Consider the following 18,842-nt stretch of genomic DNA (forward strand, 5'->3'; position numbering starts at 1 on the left):
TTATTAATATTATTCATTCAAAAATATTATTTTATGAGGGACATCATAATGTTCAGGAAAAATACTAAGAATTTCTCAGATTTGTGTTTCTTTTTGAAAAATTATTTTATCGTGTGTATTTGCAACAAAATAAGATCAGCAGCACAATAAACCTTCGTAAATGTGAGAGTTAAAAGTAAATAATTAAGAAATCACATGACCGAAAGGCAAATGTTCTAATACCTCCTAGGGATGTTTGATTTTCAGATCCTCAACACAGATGGGTTCTCCAACACTACTAATCAAGCTACAGGATCTAGGAATTAACAGATATAAAACTCACTCTTATCATGGGTCTCACTTAACAGCTGTAGACAAAGTGTCCCATTATCCCAAAATAACTGAATGAGTGCACAAAGAACTGAACAGGGTGCAGAATTCAGCATTTTTGTTTGAGCAAATAGACTTTTCGACACTATCTGAAAATCTCCTTGATGATATTCTTTATCCCTTGTGCTATCCTGGGCACTTTAACATTGGGAGTTGGGTCATCTAGACCCACTAGACAGTGCGCTGAACCTTTTTTCTTCAATGATTTGTGATCTTCACTGGTGTCCATGGATTACATGAAATCTTTCCACCTTAACCACCTTCATCATGGTAGGGAGAACACGTCAGTGTAAGGGTGGGGGTCATCTAAGATAGCACAAGGGTTAAATATGGCCAACACTTCTAAATTCACAACATGCAGAAGGAGCATACCAGACAGATGAAAGGTCAAGAATCTCAACTATTTTTGCTATCACAATTTCCAAGCATTCTTGATGAAATACCTCTCATAACTTTAGTCCTGTACTTTTCAGAAGAGGTTATATTATACTTTAGATTCATGTTTAATGGTTTCAAAAGCTTTACAAGTACATTTATTTTATGCTATAAAAGTTCAGAAAAATCAAGGCAAAAAAATCACAGGCATTGGTGACACAAATTTGTATTTTTCCAAAATAAAAGCATCTGGCATTAAAAAAAAAAAAGACGAGACAAAACATAATTGTGAGGAACCTAGTGGCCCACTCTAAAACATTTTCGTAATCATTACTCTTGGGGTAAAAATTAGAAAGAAATGTTGGTGACTTCCCGCAGGCCGGGGGTCTGCCTCTTCCTTCCGCAGACTGCTGCTGCTGCTGCCGAAGCGCAAGAAGCACCGAGAGAACATCATGGGAGTGGAAATCGAGACCTTGACCCCAGGCGACGGTGAGAACTGTCTATTTGTTTTCATTAAAAACGTACATCTCCACGTTAATTACCTAATTATATGCATTTACCCGCAAACCGTTTTCTTTTTTGTCGATTCCTCTCACGTCTCAGGAAGGACGTTCCCGAAGAAGGGGCAACGCGTCGTGGTGCATTATGTTGGTAAGAAAGAAGCTAAATGTTTATTTTATTTAATATGTTGTGAAATTCTGTTATGTTTAACATGACCGGAAAAGTATCAGTTTCTTCCAAAAGAGTGACTGAATTTAAGGTTATTTGTTAGCTAAAAACTGAGCTAACATCCGGGCTAATATCCCGATCATGTCTTTAAAAGCCTTTCTCTTTAAACAGCAGCAAATAAATTCCATATATAGCAGTTTATTGATTAATTCTTTCAATTGTTTGGGGTAAGATCATATATATATATATATTGTTTTATGATAAAAAGAAAAACGAATTATAGGTGGCTAATCTTGTCCGATTATGCTAACCGGCTAGCCTTAGCCTTAACTTCCGGTGACTTTTTAAAGGTGTTGTGGCACGACTGAGACAACTGTGTTTCTGAAGGGACCACACGGTAAAAGAGGGTGACCACAAATGATAGAGCGTCCAATTATGAACACAGACATAAATAAAATAGCCCAATAAACTTACAATTAAGTAAGTTATTAATCTTTTACGTCTTACTAATCGTCTTTGTTTTGCGGATAGAAAACTTGGTAATCACAGGTAGATATTAGGATATGTCAGTATTTATTTTTTGTCTTTTTCGATGCCATATCTTCCATATCTGGAATCTAAACACCATTAATTTGTTACAGGACGTCATCTAAGTGATTCCACAATTTTTTACATTTTTTTAGAAGATTAATCACTTTTAATTATTGCATGCTTTACGTCTACCGATTGCAGTTTATTATGCTGCATTATTAAGGGCTTGAACCTGTGACCGTTCCTTACTGCGCTCATTAACACTGTTTGTCACCATGTGACGTGTGGGATTTGTTTATCAAATGTCTTTTATGTTTGGGTGGTGGTTTTGGGCAACTTATGTATCTTGTAACTTTTGCAAAGCTGTGAAATCGGACCAAATTCGTGAGAAAGCTGCAGCTGGCTCACAAATGTCCGCTGAGTCCTTGCTCCAAACCAATTCTTCAGCAGTGAATTGAACATGCGCAGACTGCATATGCAGTGACACCCTTTTTAAGACGAACAAACTAAGATTGGTTTGCCTGTGCCACTACACGCTCCTGTCGAACTAAAAACCCTGACAGGCTGTTTTAATGTCGACTATTTGTTTAAATGCACTTTTGTTTTGTAACAGGGGTCACCAATCTGCAGCCTGGCGCTTGTTTGTTGTTTTTTTCCAGCTAACTCTCCCTATTGGTGCTGCTAGTTACCTGAGCAGGTGTGTTTGGTCAATCAGAGTCTGGCATCACTTGACCTAGCAAACCATTAGCAAGTGGGACAGAAAAACCAGCAGGGTGGGAGGTCTTCAAGACCAGGGTTGGAGACCACTGGGATGACTTTCAATAATCTGTCTATCTGGCTCAACGCAACACAGACATCATGTACAACTTACTTTGAAAGTACACAAAATTGCTGAAATTTTACCCTACTAACTGATCATATCTCAACTTTTGTTTGTATAGGGACTCTGGCGGATGGGAAGGTGTTTGACTCTTCCAGATCTCGAGGAAAACCGTTCAAATTTAAGATTGGCCACCAGGAAGTTATTCGTGGCTGGGAAGAAGGAGTAGCTCAGGTGACCGCCACATTCTCACAAACCCAAGAACGCTCAAACTCCAAGGATAGTAGCGATGAACGATAACAAGAACACCAAAAATACATGACAGATTTTGGCAGATTCCTCTTCCCCTACTGCTGGGCTTCTGAATGTGCTCAAGGTCCACTGAATGGGTTAAGAACAAACAATCAAAGCTTGCTGGTGCTTGTTGATGAAATGGAAAATTAGCAGCTGTTTGGTTTGACGGATAATCCAGTACTTGTCCCTTTAAGCACTCGTTCTTTTTGCAGTGTAAAAATCCGTCTAAATGTGCTTCACTGTTGCTCAGTCATCACCGTATCTTCTGAAGTGCTCATGCAGTAAAACTCAGTCTAATGATAGTGTTCATGTGGCCTCACGCCTGTCACTGACATTTTAGATTATATTCAGGTTATCAGGGATGATTTCAATGAAGTCAATAAATTTCCCTGAAGACAAATGGATCTTGAAAATCATTATCTTGCAGGTCAACCTGGACCTTCTTTTTTCCTGTATTATTTGAGATTTTTAAAAAAATCACATCTGCACGTCTTTGTGCCACAACATAAGTGACGTCACTATATTCATTTCTGTTTGGAGGTCTTCATGAAAATGTGTGTTGTGTGTTTTTGGATTTATGCATTCTTGACCTTACAGGAAGTATTGTTTTAATTTGGTGTGAAATCTTTTGTCCACAGATGAGTGTGGGTCAGCGGGCGAAGCTCATCTGCTCACCGGACTATGCGTACGGCAGTAAAGGTCACCCTGGGGTCATCCCACCAAATGCCACTCTGACCTTTGATGTGGAGCTACTTGGTCTCGAGGCCTGAAACTTGTGCAACTTGGTTGTTTAACGTCTCTCAGATTTTCAGGGTAAGAAGAGTCGAAAAATAGCATTTCTGTCTTGTTAAGAGTTAAAAAGTCATCTTTGAAGGATTAGGTGGATTTATATGAAATGATGATAATGTATTCTTGTATATGTGTAGGATTTACATTGTTTTACACTTCTTCTTGCTAGAGATTGGCAATTGATATAAGTCAGGACAGGTTGTAGTTTCTCAGAGGATTTCCTGCACAAACATCAAGCCAGATGTGCAGCTGTTGGTCAGAACATTTAGCAGAGTCCTGGGGGAAAGACTACATCAACCATCTTTTGATCTATTCTAAAGTGTTCCCATTGCTTTTAGTTATGATTGTCATTTTTAGCTCAAATAAAAAAAAATCTGTATTTTCTAGGACATAGTTTCTGCAGAGCGGCAGGAGTTTATTAGAAATTTGCTTTGAGTTGTGGGCCGGCTGTTGGCCTTGATTAACCCCCTTTGCTAAAAGCTCGGAGATGAGAGCCTATGGTCCACACAATGTATTTTCTACCTCGCACATATAATCTTTCTCAAGCAATGTTTTTTCGTCTGCTGGCGATTCACAATTATTTGAATAAGAAATACTCAGAAATGTCATTTTAAGCCTATTTCTCCTTGTATGTGTCCTACAGCATCAGAAAAATGCCACTAGAACAAGTTAAAAAGGCAATTTTCTTGATGGTGGATCCTAAAAAGGGCGTCCACTGTGACAACCACGACAGTTGTGCTTTATTTTAAAGTGCAGCGTATAAATTGTTAGGAGAAATGATCATCCCACAAATGTATGGTAGTGCAGACTGATATCAACCTGTGTCATCTCAAGTGTCTTTTAGGCTTCTAATGAGTTAGTGATTTAGTTATTTAATGTTTGGCTCAATTAAGTTGCAGCACAGAATGTAGTCCCGAATTATGCTAAGTTCCTTTCATATTTATACAATATTGCTTCTGTATCCAGAGTCTGGCCTAAACATGGATTGTTCTTCTCATCCCCTGCAGGTCGAGTCCTTTCTCGGGAACACGGTAACAAAACGCCCACGGCTGACAGCTGGTTCTGATTCCTGCATAGGACTTATGTTTATGATTTCACAAAGTGTAATATGTCATTTGCTGTAAAACTTTATTCCTCATATTTCGGTTTTGGTGGAAACTATAAGCTAATTGTAAGTCATTAGGCCATCCTGGTGTTTTCCTGTTATTACATTTTTATTATTTTGGAACATGAACAGGGATTTTTTTTTTTTAAGTATTTTTTATCTTATGAGCTCCTGCTACAAGTATCATGTTCTAGATAACTTTCCCTGCTGAGTTTCTCATTCCTGCCTTTATATTCTGTTGTTCTGATTGCTGGTGATAGTCCAGAATTAGCTGTCATTTCTTTTATGAATAACCTTATTAATGCTTGTTGGTGGGAAAAATGCTGCTTGTCATCAAAGTTTCATAGCATGTTTTAATTGGTGTCAACGTTACACCAAATCCATTTTTAACTCTTCTTGATCAGGAATTTCTTTTTCTGGATTTTACCTTGAACAGTCGTCACAACACATTTGTGATTGCATCAACAGTGTGTTTTGTGACTCATTAAGTATTTAGTGAATTTACACAATGGGTTTACGATGAATTGTACATTTTCTAATAGGAAACAGGGTGTTTTTGATATTCCCAACTGTTTTATGATGTTACAAATAACTATAGGGGAAAAAAATCCAAAATATGATAAACTAAAAGCCAAACTAAATCAACTTTTTTTTTTTTTTTACATTTTTAAAGTTTCTCTAGTTTAAAAATGTTTAGTGCTGAGGCTTTTATTGCAGTTTTGACATCTGTTGCATAACTTTTTTGAAAGCTGAAGCATAGACGGTCAGTTTTTACCTAAAGCTTTGCACAAATCTATTGCCTGATGGGGGGAAAACAGAAAAAATGTCAGCTTTCTTTACCAACATGCTTATTTTCTTCATACATTCATGTGTTTACCTACTTACCAAATGTTCAGCCTTAAAATCGAGTTTTGGATCTCTATGATGTAAATAAACAGTATAACACAAACTTGGCTCCTGACGTTTATTCTTGCTTTGACTGGCATGTCTGTAGGTTGAACTCTGAGGTTCTTCGGTGCTTGTTTTGGCTCCTGAGTACGAGATCAGATGAACATGCTCTGTTCTGACAGTGAAAATGCTTCAAAATGATGTCAGGCCCTTTTTTTAATTATTTTTTCTAATATCTGCCATTCTCTGTTTTGAAGTCAAAGTGCTCACATTAGAAAATGTTTTCATTTTTTGACAGGTACATGGTTAAAAAGGAGTTAGTTGAGTCTATTTTTGTAGCTTAAACAGTATACCATTGATGCTCCATCATTCAAAGTAACTCTTGGATGCAAGCAGGAGAACCCCAGCAGAGTGGGTTACATGCAAATTGCGTTCAGACGAAAATGATGTCAGGCAGGAGCAGAATGCAGGTTTGAGAATCAAACCACTAAATTCCTTCTCTGCACTATAAGGTAGTGCATGACAACAGAATCCAAAGGACATGATGTGGGCGGTCCAGCTAAAGTTGAGAGGTCTGGCAGTTGGAAGAGTCCAGTCTAGGTGGTTCCGTTCATGCTGGCAGGCCTGCGCCCCCGTCCTGCACCCTGCTGGCGGAGTGAGTGAAGGGCAACGGCGCAGCAGCCTCTCAGCAGCGACCCGATATGATACACAGGCAAGACTTCCTGTGGCGCCCCCCTGCACAGCCATGCCACAGTTGGGACCACAGGCATCGTCAAAGCCATGAGATCTACCAGGAAGTAACGGCTCCAGTGGCACAATGGGGGCGGGGGCTCGTCCTCGTTCGCCCCTCCTGGTTCCCCCACGTTCTCGTCCATCCCCAGGATTGGAGCCCCCTGCCCTACGGGTTGGGGCTGAGAGGTGTGGGGTTGTGCTGGGACCTCTGCTGGTAACCTCTGAGTGGAGTGCTCAGGCGGGGGCGCCACAGGTAAAGTGGTGAAGGACGGCTGTGGCTCTGAGGGGGGGCTGTCTGCTGGAGGTAAAGAAATGACACTTAGCTCATCTGTGCCGCTCTCCTCCTGCAGCCAGGTCATGGTGGGGCTGCAGGCCTGGGAGCGGACCTCGGGCTTCCTCTCACCCACAGGAACTGGGATGGGCTTGGCTTGAGTTGGTGTGGGGGTGGCAGCAGTCGGCGCTCTTACTGGGACCTCCTCTTGAGGCAAGTGAAGGAACAAGTGATGATGGGGGAGGTACGTGTGCCCACTACACATGCAGCTGCTGCTGAGAGTGTGGTAGGAGTGGGACACTGGCAGCACAGCCCCTCCACTGCACATCCTTTCTTGGCTGGATGAGCACGGCACGACCGACGGGCCCCCAACGTCGCAGGCCTGCGGTGGCAGCTGGTCCGGCAGCAGAGCCGCCTCCAGGAGCAGACGGGTTTGTCCTGCAGGGCGAGACGCTCCAGCAGGCTCAGGAGCGTTGGAGCTGCGCTCCAGCTGCAGAGCTTCGCTGCTTTGTCGCGTGCAGGTGGCGCTGCGGCTCAATGTGCTGGCCGGGGAACACCCGCAGGAGCGAGACCTCCCCCCCGGACGGGCTCCCTGCAGTCCTGAGTATGGCTTTTGGTCGTGTTGGTCTTTTTCTCTGATGCCCAGATTGGACCGCACTGACTCGACCACCTCCTGGAGGTGCTGGATCTCCTTACGAGCCTCTTTTAGAGCTAACTGGGCCTCCACGCGGTGGCATTCCTCCTCAATCCAGTCCTCCTGCATTTTATAAAGCTGCGTCCTCAATCCTTCAATTTCATAATCCCTAAAAAAATGATAAGGAATATGTTTATGACACATAGATTAGCTCTGTAAAGCCATTTTAATAAAGTAATTACTGCAAACAATAGCTCCACTTTAATTTAAAACATTTCTTGATTTAGGAAACACCTTTATAGCAATTTTAATATCACAGTGAATTCAGTTAGCAAAGTTGCAAACAAACACAAATAGTCCACATCTGTTTAAAAAATAATAAACCGCATCCACTGCTGCATGATATATACATTTTTTAGGGGTAAAGAAACCAAAACAACAACAACACTTTTTGTATCGTAATAATTCTGAGATATTGGGATGGTATTCTTTGTATACAGCACCACAGACATTTATGAATTCACTAAGCGGTTCATTGATAACTGAACTCTGCTGCCACCATTCAAGGTTCTTTCCATGTAGAAAGAGGAAGAAATACATTGAATACTCAAAGACATGGCAAAGTTGATCAAGTTTGAGTATTTTTTTATTATTATTGGGACAATCTTTCATTCTGGGATACATCTCCTCACATTTACCTCCAGAACACTCTGGTGTAAAGCAGAGTTTAATAATGAACACAGGACTATTTTCACCAAATGGGAATCTGACCAGACTGTTCTGAGGTTTAAAGAAAATAAGCTGTGCTACTATGTTCCCTTTTATTTCTAAAAGGCTCATAATTAACTTGATTTAAAGGATTTGGTTTCTTCTTTCTCCTTTATTCTGTGGAAGCTGTTAGCTTTTTACTACTTGTAGCTGAACTGAAAAACTAAGAGAAAATGTTCAAAATATAACCTGTTTTGTTGTTGTTTTTTGGCTTTATTTTTTGTAAAAAAGCGATATAATACTGTTTTGATAATAGCTATTATACTCCTATGCTTTCACATTTTGTTTGTTTGTTTCTGTGTGAAGGAGTAGTGGATAAAAGGAGAAGAGTTACCTGTGATGTAGTCTTTCCACATTTTCTCTCAGTCTGGCTCGCAGGTGTCGGATACACACCTCTTTTTGTTGCAGGGGGGTGAGATACTGCTCTGCACTGGGGGGCCTGATTCCATGATTGTCGCTGCAGGCTGTGTGCTTCATTTGACGCCTAAAATTAACAACATCAAGCACAAAAACAGTCTACTATGACGGTGGGACGTGATCCAACTTTATTCCTACTTTAGGAGGCTGCTATAGAGTTCCTAAAGGAGCTCCAATGGATGTATATTAAAGCTGTTCTTGTATCAACGCATTTCATTTACAAGAGAAGCTGAGAGATGCTGGGTCTCAGCTGGGGAATGCTTATGAAGGACTCTCCAGCTCATCACAGTGGTAAAACACAGGCAAGTTCGCGTCAGCTTTACTGTCTTTAGGAAAATCAGAAAGGAATTTAGGATGACTATTTAAATCTGAATCTTTTATCAAATATTTCTGGAACACCCACTGACATGCTGTGTGAAGAAGGGTGTCACCTGGGTGTGCTGGGATACGTCCTGGCCGTGGGACTGCCCTCTGGAGCCCTCGCCCGGCAGGGGTAGGTGTGAGTACTGGATGCATCACTGAGGGCATGTCGCCCACTGGTTCCCACTGAGCGCCTTTGACAAACACCAAATGACTCATTTATCTAAGTCTGATGTTTAGTTTTTTTTCCTTTGAAAAGCTGGTTATAGATGAGTGTACCTGCGCTGGCTCGAGGAGGGCTTTCGACTGGGAGTGACAGACATCGACGTGAAGAGAAACGTCCAAGCTCTAGCGCGGGATGCTGGGATCTGCCACAGCTACACCGCTACAACAGTCAGAGAGCAAAGGCGTCAGGACACGTAAGCAAAGCCAGAAAGGAAGATAAATGAATCCACGTGACTGTTTTCCCCTTCTCTGATAATGTTTCTTATGCAAGGGGGGGCAGTGATAAAGGTCTGACCCTCAGAAATAATGGTTTGGGGGGACAGAAGCAGCAAATAGAGTCTTCTTTCTGTCCCGACACAAAGAGCCACAGTGAGTTCAGGGTCAGTTCAGTCTGTGTCGTCCTCATCCTCAGAAGCGGGATTGAAGCGAACATCGACTGCTGACTGGACAATTCCACGTCTGTGGCTGACGGACGCATGAGGCCTGACCACACTAAGTGACACATAATCTGTGCTAAATAACAGACACGCTTTTGTTTCAGTCCTAAAATACTCATGGTAAACCAGCTGAAAAACGGCAACTTTCAAAAGAAAATACAAACAAGAACTTGAAAATGTTATCTAACATTTTGGCATAAAGGAAAACTGGACATTTTTGGAAAGCTACTACTACAAATTTAGTGAAGATTAACTGTAATGTTTGACTCTGGAGTCATGAAAAACATACCCAGCATGCCTCGTTTTGCAACAACCTTTCAGAAGGAAAGGAAACGTGCCCTTCTGTGCCACACCTGACAAATTTATGAAGTACAAAAGTTAAACAAAGAAACAATTTGTTATTTAGTTTTTGTGCTAGCCATTATTTTAGAGCCATTTCCAATTTTTTCAAACTCTTAATTTATAGTTCAATAGAAGTAGTTTGTAAAGAAAATGTGAAAAATTATGAATACATTTGTAACATTATTCATCTGGATTGTATGGATTTAGATTTTTAACCTATTTCGACTGTGCGCCAACTGTCTTCAAAACATCAATTAAGACACTAAATGTTTTTTTTTTGCAATAAAAACAGTTTTAGTAAATCCTAAAAATATTTGTTTGCATTTAGTTCAAATGTGAGGGTGGGACAATTCGCCATCCTTGCTCAAACAAGTGGATTTTAACTCTTCTGATAGCAATAGGTTTATAAAATATATATAAATATCTCTAATTCTACAGAAATATTTTAAGAAAATCTAAAAACACATTTATGGATGGATGTCTCTATTACCAGCAAGTATACTTGTTTATATATTCTATCAAGTTCAGCTGCCCTTTATAGTTTCATGACGTCAGTCATGTTTAAAATCAGGTCATGCTTCAGTATTTATTAAAAAAAATTGAGGTTTCTGCCACATTTGCTTCCTAAGGTTTGCATTTGGGTCCTTAAAAAAACTGGGCAACCCCAACTCCACTGGGTTTTCTTTGCCTGTTTGCAGTGTGTTGATAATAATAATAATAATAGTAAGCTAAATATAGTCATTTTGGTGAGAAAATAAAAAATGTTGATTCTATTAGTTTTGTTTCCTTTTAGAATTAAGTTTGCAACTTTCTCTTAGAAGATCAATGTCATCTTTACAGTAAAAAAAAAGAGCAATATACATCTAAAAATGATCAGCTATCAAATAAAAGGTCAGAAATTTTCCATTAAGACTCGATGACACAGTTCAAGTAATCCATAGATTATCTAACCTAACCGGATGTATTTACATAAAGAGGAACAGATCTTAAATCTGTTACAGCCCATAACTCTCATCCTATATATAATTTCTAGGACGAGGAGGCAGATCCCCCCCTCCTCCTCTTCATCATCATCGGAGTGTGCAACAAGTGGAAGATGCTGGTGAGAAATACGCAACCATCTTACGTAACTGAGTGGAGGCAGAGGTAGGATGAGACCCGAGTGCCACCTGCGGATGAAGATGCCGCGCGGCTGGAGTGCCTCGTCTTTCACTGATCAGAGAGAAAACGCGCGCGCGGGTTTAACCGCGTCGGAAAGCACGCGGCAAAGTCACACGCGCACAGTTGAAAGCACCCCAACCCACATCCGGAACTAAACCATGACATGACTAAAAAAAACAAAAAAAAAACACAATCCCAGCTGTGTCCTACATGGAAGGGTGCCGCCGGGACACCGCGGAGCTGAAAACAAACGCCGCGCGTGCGGTTGTACCGTGAGGGCAGCTGGACGCCGCGCGGGCTGGGGGAGCCTCGGTTCCTGCCTGACTTGATGGTCCCGGGAGGCAGCAGGAAGAAAAGACGTTGGCGGTGCTGATGAGAGTCCATCCTGCAGCCACGAAGCCCCTAGATGAAATGAGGCAACTGCGTCTGCTGCAGCGCGGCTTCTTAAAGTGACAGAGGGGGGAATCAAAGTACCCCATCTGCAGGAAAACGAGCTTTATTGGGCTCCGGAGTCTGAACCAATCCTGCTGTCAGGTCTTCCTGACAGAAGCTTTTCAAAATAAGTGTATTTTCCTTAAACCTCTTCACATATTCTACTTCAACATTCAACCTGAAGGTCTGCAGAAAGCAGAAAACTATTTAAAAATGTTATGTAACTAGTATAAATATCAACATTACCATAACAGTATTGATACAGTATACTGAATATAAGAAGTATTTACAATTTTTAGTGGTTTTGTGCTGTAAACAATGAAGTTCTGAAAAATCTGAGAACATATCAACATATATTTTGTATAGAGGCTTTTCTTATACATTTACTTTGAATAAATATTGACAACTTTCATCTGTGAAATGAAACAGGCCTCAGACAGGAAGCACAGGGACTGGAACAGTTCAAAACGTTAACGCAACAAGCAGAAATTGGGAATCCAAGATAAACGGACAATGTGTTTTGAAGAACTATTTAAAAAAATAAATAACTTTTCTGAGTTTATTAAAATATTCTGAGCTGAGCAATATCTTAAAAGTGTTGGTGAAAAAAAAAAAGTCTGGTAGGTTTTAGTAACAGCCAAGAAGAAACCTCGGTTTAGGTTTGAACAAACTCACGTGTCATTAAATAGACACTCGTGGGTAACTTGTTTTTATAGCAGGCTGCTGTGTTTATCCCACAAACTAGACTTCTGTCCAGGCAAAGACATTCCTTCCGTCTGAAGGAGGAAGCAAAAGCCAGAGTTCTGCATGAACCCAGACTTCCTGTCCGTTTTACAGACTGTAAAAGGTGGGTCCCGGCGTGGCGAGGATGTCCTTGTACGGGACGCTCTGGTGCAGGTGGAGGGCTTGCTGCTTTTTCAGGACTAAGAAGGAGAAGAAAATGGCTGCGGCTTGAGCCCGAGTACTTCCTTGACAGAGGGACTTCAGGCTGAAGGTGGGGTCACTGCTGGTCTGACTCTGCTGTGGACAAACACAATCACATCTGCAAGAGTCTCATCCCAGATTCTGCTTCTGTAGCGTTATTTGTAATCCCTAAGAAGGCTTTTCGTGAGAGACACTCTAGCTCTGACTTTGTGAAACACTCATGGGGTTGGAATAGGTGCAGTTACAATTCACTAATCTGCAGGTGTATTTTTAGAAGCTTACTTTGAGGGCGTTTAGGAGCCTGTGTGCTCTCTTGGTTATCCTCTTCTCCTCAAAGTCCTGGCTGCTCAGCATAGACTGCAAGAAGAAGAAAAAAGGGGGAATATTTCAGTCAGCAGTTCTGGGCGAACTGTCAAAGCAGAACAGCAGAACAGAAACCTGCCATATGCCTAAAGTTATTCAAGCTTATTTTTAGACCATTATCCTGAACTGCAGTGTGAATGTGTGAGAGCTTGAGAACCTGAGAGAGGAGGGACGTTGACTGAGTCTCCTGCTCCACATGAGATGGATGGACAAACATGGAGTCCTCAGACGGGAGGTCCGGATGAGTCAGCTCCGACATGTTCACCTCCTGATGGATGCAGGCGAGCAAAAGCTTCTGCTTTGTTGTCTGATCACGTGAAAGCAGCCACGCAGCTGATCCTACTCACATGCAGGAGCTCCAAGTGAGCCTCCTGGTTGTTGTTTGTGTCATGGAGAGGAGTCAGCTCTGTGCTGCCAGTGTTATCCAGGTTGATTGATGAATCTCTGACAGCGTTGTCGGGGCTGAGGCCACTGCGGTCACTCTGAACTATGATGTAACAGCGTAGGAAAACTGGATCAAACCAAAATACTAAACACATTCAGACTGGATTTTTATACACAGTCGTCCTCTGACTTCTTCCTCCCTCTTGGCGCATCTCCTCCACCTCTCCTTGTGCTCTGGAGTGCATCTGGTTGAAGATATTTTTAACATAGAGCTGCAAAGATATAATTTGACCACGTTTCACGCATCAATCTACAGCGGTTTGTGTGCAAATGCTGACTAAACTAGCTGTTGGGGCGTTTACCTGGCTTATTGGTGGACCGAGCCCCGTGGAACACGGCTGGGAGAAGAGTTTGCTGACAGATCCGCTCTCCTTCCAGTGCATGAGCTGGACGGTTGGTGGGGCCATGTCCAAAGCAGCCACCAGGTCGGAGAAGTCAGAAAGCTGCTCTCTGATTACGTCGTTGCTCAGTTCTTTGGCGTGGTCCACCACTAACTTGCGTTTCCTCTTTCCCACCCTCTTCTCTGAGTTAGCTAAAAACAAAGAGAGGGATCACCACACAGATGCAGAAAAGGTTCTTCCCACCAACATACACAGTAGCTGGAAGGGTGGGAGATGGGATGTTTATGCCTACGAGTTATCGCCACAGGTTCCAGAGCGAAGGCAACGTCCATGTTAGTGAGAAGTGTGGTCTGATTTGGTGAAGGAGTCTCTGTCACCGTGGGATTGCCTTCAAAAGCAACTGAGAAGGACAAATGTCATCCTGCAAGTGTGTGAGTGGAGCTAAAATGTGACACCAGGATTATGCTCTGAAATCACGTCACCGGTGTGATTCTGAAGGTCATTTGGACTCTCATGGCTTTCATGTGTCAGCTCTTCCATGAGGTCTGTGGGTTCACTGGACATTCCCAGAAAGTCTACGGAGGAAAAGAAAAAGGAACAAGCAGTTCCCAATGAGAGATCAACTGTCTGAGTCTGATTATTCAAAGAGCTTTAGGATCTGTAGAAAATATAACGTGTGATTAAAAAGCCCAACAGTGACCTATAGGCAGACTAATAAAGGAAAAAAACGCTAATGAAAAGTCTTCTCAGACTTCTAAATGTCAGCATCTTTTATTTGTTTTTTACTGTGAATAAATGTGTCAGATCTGGTTTGGTCTTTCAGATCAGCGGATTATAAATCCACTCATTATTTTTCTTTCAACTTTTTTCAGACAAAAAAAAGCTTTCAGTTTAGTTAGTTTAGTTTAACAACTCCTCAACTGATTCATAAAAAACAGCTTTTGCTCAGTTCACATCCCTGCTTATTTTTAATAGTATTCTTCAAAACAGATTTGATTTAAAGCATTAAAAAAAAAAGAAAAGAAAAAATATTGCAGTCTTTATTTCATTGATTAGTTGATAAATAAGATAAAATTCGTTTTTTATGGAAAAATACATTAATTTTGAATCAAAATGAGAACTTTTGAATTAAAATCACATAAATGTAGTTATGTGGCAGTGATGCCAGCCCTGTTGCTAGAGGAATGCTGAACTGTAATTCAACCCTTTAACACTGTACGTTAAAAGCGAACGGTCTCCTTGTTTGGTGACAGTCCTGCTGGAAATGCATATCAACCACAAGAACAAAAGCAGAAGAAAGAGAACTTGGTTTAAGGATAATGCCAATCATCTTTTTAGAGAACATTTTTTGCATTTCTTGCACACAGTTTGCTGAAATCTTCTGGTCTGCAACCAACTAAAAATGCTGAGATCTTCCGTTTGCTCCACCACTATTTCATATTTACTTGTTGTCTTATCAAAACTCATGAATAAAAGATCTTGTGAAATTAACTAGATCCTGTACCGCTGTGGGAATGTAAGCTTTTGTTTTATTTTTTTGCATAACTGACTAATAAATGCCAACAGAACCATAACATTTATGTGAGCATTTTTTGGGGGGAAATCTTATTCAATCAACAAAAATTACCAAGAAGATCTAATCCTTTATCCTCATCTCCAAATGCATCATCATGCTGTGCAAAGCCTTCAAAGCTCCTGTCCAGCACAGTGTTTGATGGAACTAAGGAGTCACTAACTATGCCTGAAAGAAAAGAAAAGAGCGGGATAAAATAAAAATAGATTTAGTCCTAATATTATGAAAAACAAAACAAAAATAAAAACATGTATATTATTGGTTCAAATGAGCGCTGAATATCTGACTGAACACAAAATGAATCAAGAACAATAATCCAGTCTGACTCTTACCCATGTCTGTCAAGTTCAAAAAACCATTTCCAAAATCTTCTTTCAGAGTGATTTCCTCTGATCGACATTGGTTTAAAGCAAAATCTTCCGGTATATCAATGTCGCTGGAAAAAAAAGATCGTATGGGCACAAACAGAAAATGTATACATATCACAACTCATTGAGCTATTTGTAACAACAATGCCCCTCAACGGTAAGGCAGTTGAGAATGTAAGTGTTAACATTTGCCAGTGGAAGAAGGAGAGAACACTACCAGGGGTGTGGCAGTTCAACATCGAAGGCAGTGAAGTCCTCAGTCAAGGTAATTTCTTTTACTGTGGCCTCAACCCTCCCCAAACATAGATCTGTTTGACCTGGGATGTTAAGAATAAAACAAATCATTTTAATCAATAAGGACTGCTTCTATGAAACAAACCTCAGGAATCAAGAGAACCCTAAAAAGATGAATATGTCGCCCTCTGGTGGTTATTATACAGTTGTATCTATTTTGATGCTAAAGTATGTTTTGAGATTGTTTAAAAGTTTTAATGTTTGGCCCAACAAAATAATAACAAAGCAGAGCCACAACTCTTTCTTAATCAGTAGTAAAATAATAAAAAACTCTTTTCAAACCTAAATCCTATTTCCAGTTTACAGCACCTCAGGACTTTGCATATATGTGTGGAATAAATCAAGGTCCCTCTAATCGAATTTATCAAAATAAGGCAGTAGCTGTTTTTATTTTATTTTTTTTTAGCAATTCAATTACTAAAGAGACATCGAAAAATTAGCTTTATTTACAAAGAAGCCTACCAATTAACTAAAGAAAAAATAAAGTTGTGTAGTTTGTTAAAAAAAAACTGCAGCCCCTCAATTAAAGCTTTTTGTAAACTCTTGAGGTCGAGTTTGTACTACATCAATGTCAGATTAAGAGTTACTCTGTAATATTTTTTAAATGAAAGAAACCAAAAAGTTAGACATAAGACTCACCTGGCCTGAACGCAGTGCTAATTTTGCCCAGGGCAATGGTACAGTCCGCAAGGAGATACTTTGCCTTTCTGGAGTAGATTCTGACCAAACCGATGAGCAGATGACCGGAAGTCCGTAAACCAACCTTCATCTTCAAACATTACACAGACAGGCCAATCAGCATCTTAGCTGTGCTTAATCACTCAATGTGACGAATGTATATACCTTTGGGGAAAGTATTTCTCTCACGGTCGTTTCTAGATTGCATTCAAACACATGAGGCTTGGTGAGTTTTTTCTCCCAGTGTGCTGCTAGCCAGATTTTAGCCAGAGATCCCCTTTTGGACGTAAACAGATGAGTGTAGAACATGATGTTCACAGACGAGCGTCACCTGTTGAAATTCAATATTTGATATTTTATTTTTGTTATAGTTTGGCTTCAAATGAAAACAACTTCTTTTTTTATTAATTAATATGATTTGGTGCAATGTCATGGCTAACCTCAAAAACAGCTAACAAGCGGTTTACGAAAACGACTAAATCGCAAGTTAGGCGATTATTTCCGACCCAAAGTAATAATAAAAGCACAACTGGCAAATAAAAGCTAAAGTAAACAATTTTATTAGCGTAAAAAGGGACAGAATTGCTTAACTTAGCAACAGCTTACCTTCACTTCAAACTCCGCGCCTTTTTTTCCAAAACCGTAACGTGCACATTTCCGCGAGACCTTTCAGAAAACAACTTCCGCCGCCAAGGTAACAATGGCGACTTCTTTTGGACAAATTTAGTCTGACATTTCTGAATTAAATTCCAGACAAATAAAAGTATGTTGTCTCAACGTTCGTAAAAATAATATGTTGGTTAATTAGAATGTATTACATTACCACCTATACAGTATGCACTCGTGTCTGTACTGTGGAACATGATTAAAGTAGTTAAATTATTTTTTAAACCGAGTTGTTTCCTTGTTGAAGCTCTTGAGGACATTATTACATTTCAGAAATAAAACGATGACACTACCCCCAAAGAAATAAAAACCTTGATACGATTTAAATATGTGCAAATGTATCTTTTTTTAAATCTACACCTCCATATATACAACTGTTATAGTAATATTTAGAATTGTAAATATTAATGGCAACACATTTAATTTTGTATTAAACTATTTCAAACAGGTATAGGCTACCTGCACACTTTTTAAATGTTTGCTTACAAAGTCATGTCAAGGTGTGCTTGTATTTAATCAACACAAGAAAATAATAAACAAGTAGACCTAACAACACAAGAATAAAAATAATTTTTTGTGTATATATCTATACATATGTATGTATAGATTCTATATACATATACTTAAAATCAATTAAACATTGGGCCCTGCATCTTTAGTCTATGAAAGTTTACTTTTTTTAATGAAAATTATGGAAATGTACACACTTTCCCTGATATTCTCAGCTTTTGGAAAGGGTCTGTGGGCATTTGCAGCCACCAGAGGGCACCACAGCACCAGTAAGAAACAGTCTGGGTTCCAATGTCATTCTTGTTAAGCACATAGGTTTCACGGTCTATTAATTTTGTAGTAAAAGCATCGAGGACTAAATGTACACGTGAAGGACAACAAACATTTGCAGCAACATCTCTTGTTATCATGTTATGAATCTTTCTGGAGCTTACACGGCACCACTCAATAATTTTCATCACTGTACTTTGGATTTTATCTGTGTGGGGTCCTTATTAGCTTCTTTCCAAAGATGTTGGAAAATGTGCAAAAGGCTGCATGAATCTGATTAGCGTTCCAGTGCACTGGAGGAGGATTACTGCAGACAGAAACTGTCTGTACGACTGCAAGCCAGTTAAATATGAAGCTGGAAAACAATTTCAAAATGCCCTTCTGATTATTCTATAATGATATAAACAGTTATTTGGATTTACTTTTCAATTTTTAAATGATTAAAAAGTTAAAAAAAAAACACACTTGAATATTTGTTTATTTGTGTCATCTAGACCTCTTTTGAGACACGACAAAATCATTAAGAAGCACTAGCAAGAGCCATTGTTTATTGAAAAAAGAAAGACAAAGATGGTATTTGGTTTTGCTATTTTCAGTCAACTAAATTTGTATTTTTTGACTAAAAGTTGCTACTTTAAATCAATATTCCAGTTTTTTTTATCTCAACTAATAACAGTTTTTTTCAATTTATTATCAGATTGACTGATTGTACTCTACGTTGTGTGTGTGTGTGTGTGTGTGTGTGGGGGGGGGGGGGGTCAGCACAAAGCAGACAGGTCTGATGATGGCTTT

At 40.0% G+C, this 18,842-nt stretch overlaps 3 protein-coding genes across 5 annotated transcripts; 1 reads left to right on the forward strand and 2 right to left on the reverse strand.

Annotated features, from left to right (window-relative positions):
* Nucleotides 1-1,102: 1,102 nt before the first annotated feature.
* Nucleotides 1,103-5,901, forward strand: LOC101168621 (peptidyl-prolyl cis-trans isomerase FKBP1A). The gene is made up of 5 exons (XM_004070853.4): nucleotides 1,103-1,233; nucleotides 1,348-1,395; nucleotides 2,886-2,998; nucleotides 3,697-3,871; nucleotides 4,855-5,901. Exons 1-4 carry the CDS (start codon nucleotides 1,197-1,199, stop codon nucleotides 3,826-3,828), a joined length of 330 nt encoding a protein of 109 aa, XP_004070901.1. The 5' UTR covers nucleotides 1,103-1,196; the 3' UTR covers nucleotides 3,829-3,871; nucleotides 4,855-5,901.
* Nucleotides 5,599-11,613, reverse strand: LOC101172902 (syntaphilin). Its single transcript, XM_004070953.4, has 5 exons — nucleotides 11,459-11,613; nucleotides 9,302-9,407; nucleotides 9,094-9,216; nucleotides 8,580-8,729; nucleotides 5,599-7,646 (listed from the first exon to the last, which is right to left on the reverse strand). Exons 2-5 carry the CDS (start codon nucleotides 9,343-9,345, stop codon nucleotides 6,437-6,439), a joined length of 1,527 nt encoding a protein of 508 aa, XP_004071001.1. The 5' UTR covers nucleotides 9,346-9,407; nucleotides 11,459-11,613; the 3' UTR covers nucleotides 5,599-6,436.
* A 340-nt stretch (nucleotides 11,614-11,953) lies between these two features.
* LOC101173147 (double-strand-break repair protein rad21-like protein 1) lies at nucleotides 11,954-17,335 on the reverse strand. 3 transcript variants are annotated; one of them, XM_004070954.4, is made up of 14 exons: nucleotides 17,211-17,334; nucleotides 16,770-16,935; nucleotides 16,566-16,695; nucleotides 15,850-15,949; nucleotides 15,597-15,700; nucleotides 15,319-15,432; nucleotides 14,174-14,266; nucleotides 13,984-14,091; nucleotides 13,653-13,882; nucleotides 13,481-13,562; nucleotides 13,254-13,393; nucleotides 13,064-13,174; nucleotides 12,826-12,900; nucleotides 11,954-12,636 (listed from the first exon to the last, which is right to left on the reverse strand). In XM_004070954.4, the coding sequence occupies exons 2-14, from the start codon at nucleotides 16,911-16,913 to the stop codon at nucleotides 12,451-12,453; spliced, it is 1,617 nt and encodes a 538-aa protein (XP_004071002.1). In that variant the 5' UTR covers nucleotides 16,914-16,935; nucleotides 17,211-17,334; the 3' UTR covers nucleotides 11,954-12,450. The 3 variants fall into 3 exon arrangements, with proteins under 3 accessions (XP_004071002.1, XP_011475790.1, XP_020560496.1); XM_011477488.3 differs by having other exon boundaries at nucleotides 11,954-12,639; nucleotides 17,211-17,329; XM_020704837.2 differs by lacking the exon at nucleotides 15,319-15,432 and having other exon boundaries at nucleotides 11,954-12,639; nucleotides 17,211-17,335.
* Between the last annotated feature and the right edge of the window lie 1,507 nt (nucleotides 17,336-18,842).

This window comes from Oryzias latipes, chromosome 7 (genome assembly GCF_002234675.1).
Source record: "Oryzias latipes chromosome 7, ASM223467v1".
Taxonomy (NCBI): Eukaryota; Metazoa; Chordata; class Actinopteri; order Beloniformes; family Adrianichthyidae; genus Oryzias; species Oryzias latipes.

What these genes read in the sequence shown, in the direction of transcription:
- LOC101173147 (XM_011477488.3), bottom strand. Translation starts at nt 16,913, where the DNA reads ATGTTCTACACTCATCTGTTTACGTCCAAAAGGGGATCTCTGGCTAAA. An exon ending in TTTGAACTTGACAGACATGG is followed by an intron (nt 15,433 to 15,596) that starts GTAAGAGTCAGA and finishes CTTTTCTTTCAG; the next exon opens with GCATAGTTAGTGACTCCTTA. An exon ending in TCGGTCCACCAATAAGCCAG is followed by an intron (nt 13,563 to 13,652) that starts GTAAACGCCCCA and finishes ATATCTTTGCAG; the next exon opens with CTCTATGTTAAAAATATCTT.
- LOC101168621 (XM_004070853.4), top strand. Translation starts at nt 1,197, where the DNA reads ATGGGAGTGGAAATCGAGACCTTGACCCCAGGCGACG. An exon ending in GACCTTGACCCCAGGCGACG is followed by an intron (nt 1,234 to 1,347) that starts GTGAGAACTGTC and finishes CTCACGTCTCAG; the next exon opens with GAAGGACGTTCCCGAAGAAG. An exon ending in GGGAAGAAGGAGTAGCTCAG is followed by an intron (nt 2,999 to 3,696) that starts GTGACCGCCACA and finishes TTTTGTCCACAG; the next exon opens with ATGAGTGTGGGTCAGCGGGC.
- LOC101172902 (XM_004070953.4), bottom strand. Translation starts at nt 9,345, where the DNA reads ATGTCTGTCACTCCCAGTCGAAAGCCCTCCTCGAGCCAGCGCAG. An exon ending in ACGTATCCCAGCACACCCAG is followed by an intron (nt 8,730 to 9,093) that starts GTGACACCCTTC and finishes TGTTAATTTTAG; the next exon opens with GCGTCAAATGAAGCACACAG. An exon ending in GTGGAAAGACTACATCACAG is followed by an intron (nt 7,647 to 8,579) that starts GTAACTCTTCTC and finishes TCATTTTTTTAG; the next exon opens with GGATTATGAAATTGAAGGAT.